This window comes from Sinocyclocheilus anshuiensis, unplaced genomic scaffold, assembly GCF_001515605.1.
Source record: "Sinocyclocheilus anshuiensis isolate Anshui unplaced genomic scaffold, SAMN03320099.WGS_v1.1 scaffold575, whole genome shotgun sequence".
NCBI lineage: Eukaryota > Metazoa > Chordata > Actinopteri > Cypriniformes > Cyprinidae > Sinocyclocheilus > Sinocyclocheilus anshuiensis.
In genome coordinates this window covers 422,325-423,141 of record NW_015552573.1, presented here as the reverse complement: position 1 = coordinate 423,141, position 817 = coordinate 422,325, and the positions used below count along the sequence as shown (strand labels likewise).

Sequence of the window (817 nt, the reverse complement as noted above, 5' to 3'; positions counted from 1 at the left end):
TATATATAATTTTATATAATATATAGAATATAGAATTTTTTTTTTAATGCTGCTCTTTTGAACTTTTTAATCATCCTGAAAAATGTGTATCACTGTTTCCACAAAAATATTAAGTGGCATAAGTGTTTTCAACATGGTAACAAAAAGTTTCTTTTGCAGCAAATAAATATATCAAAACTTCATTTTTGATTAGTAATATGCATTGCTAAGGACTTCATTTGGATAACTTTAAAGGCGATTTTCTCAATATGATTTCAGATGACGTATAAAAGTCAATTTCAAAAAATTGACCCTTATGACTGGTTTTGTGGTCCAGGGTCACATATGTCAAATTATGAAAGTAAAATGAGTTGCATGTTGAATTATTTTTCTTATAATGAAATATTCTGATGTGTTTGGGGAAACATAGCATTGAGGTTTCCCTAGTAAAACAAACAAATTGTTTTAAAAATGTATTGTGGTTCTCTTGCTCTCTCTCTCTCTGTCTCTGTTCTTGTATCATCTTCCTGCAGCCGGGTGCGAGTTTAGAGCAGACGCATGTGTTTGTCTTGGCACACATCCTTCGGAGGCCTATCATAGTGTACGGTGTGAAATATTACAAGAGCTTCAGAGGAGAGACACTGGGATACACGCGCTTTCAGGGTGAGCTGTGTTTAAGTGTGCTACGCTAGTGTGTAGATATTTCAATTTTATTTGGTTTGCTTGTTTTGCAATGGCTGCTTCTCAGATCTAGAAGGACAGATTGGCCTATGATCACTATCTATATAGACAGATAGATATAGACATAGATACTGTATATACACTACTGTTCAAAAGT

The 817-nt window shown here is 33.7% G+C and overlaps 1 protein-coding gene across 1 annotated transcript in view; it reads left to right on the top strand.

The window, feature by feature from the left end:
* LOC107665111 (ubiquitin thioesterase zranb1-B-like) overlaps window positions 1–817 on the top strand; it is a 17,903-nt gene that overhangs the window by 12,107 nt on the left and 4,979 nt on the right. Inside the window, exon 8 of the mRNA XM_016455868.1 lies at window positions 513–642. Coding sequence (XP_016311354.1) covers window positions 513–642 — 130 coding nt within the window. The remainder of the gene's footprint in view (window positions 1–512; window positions 643–817) is intronic.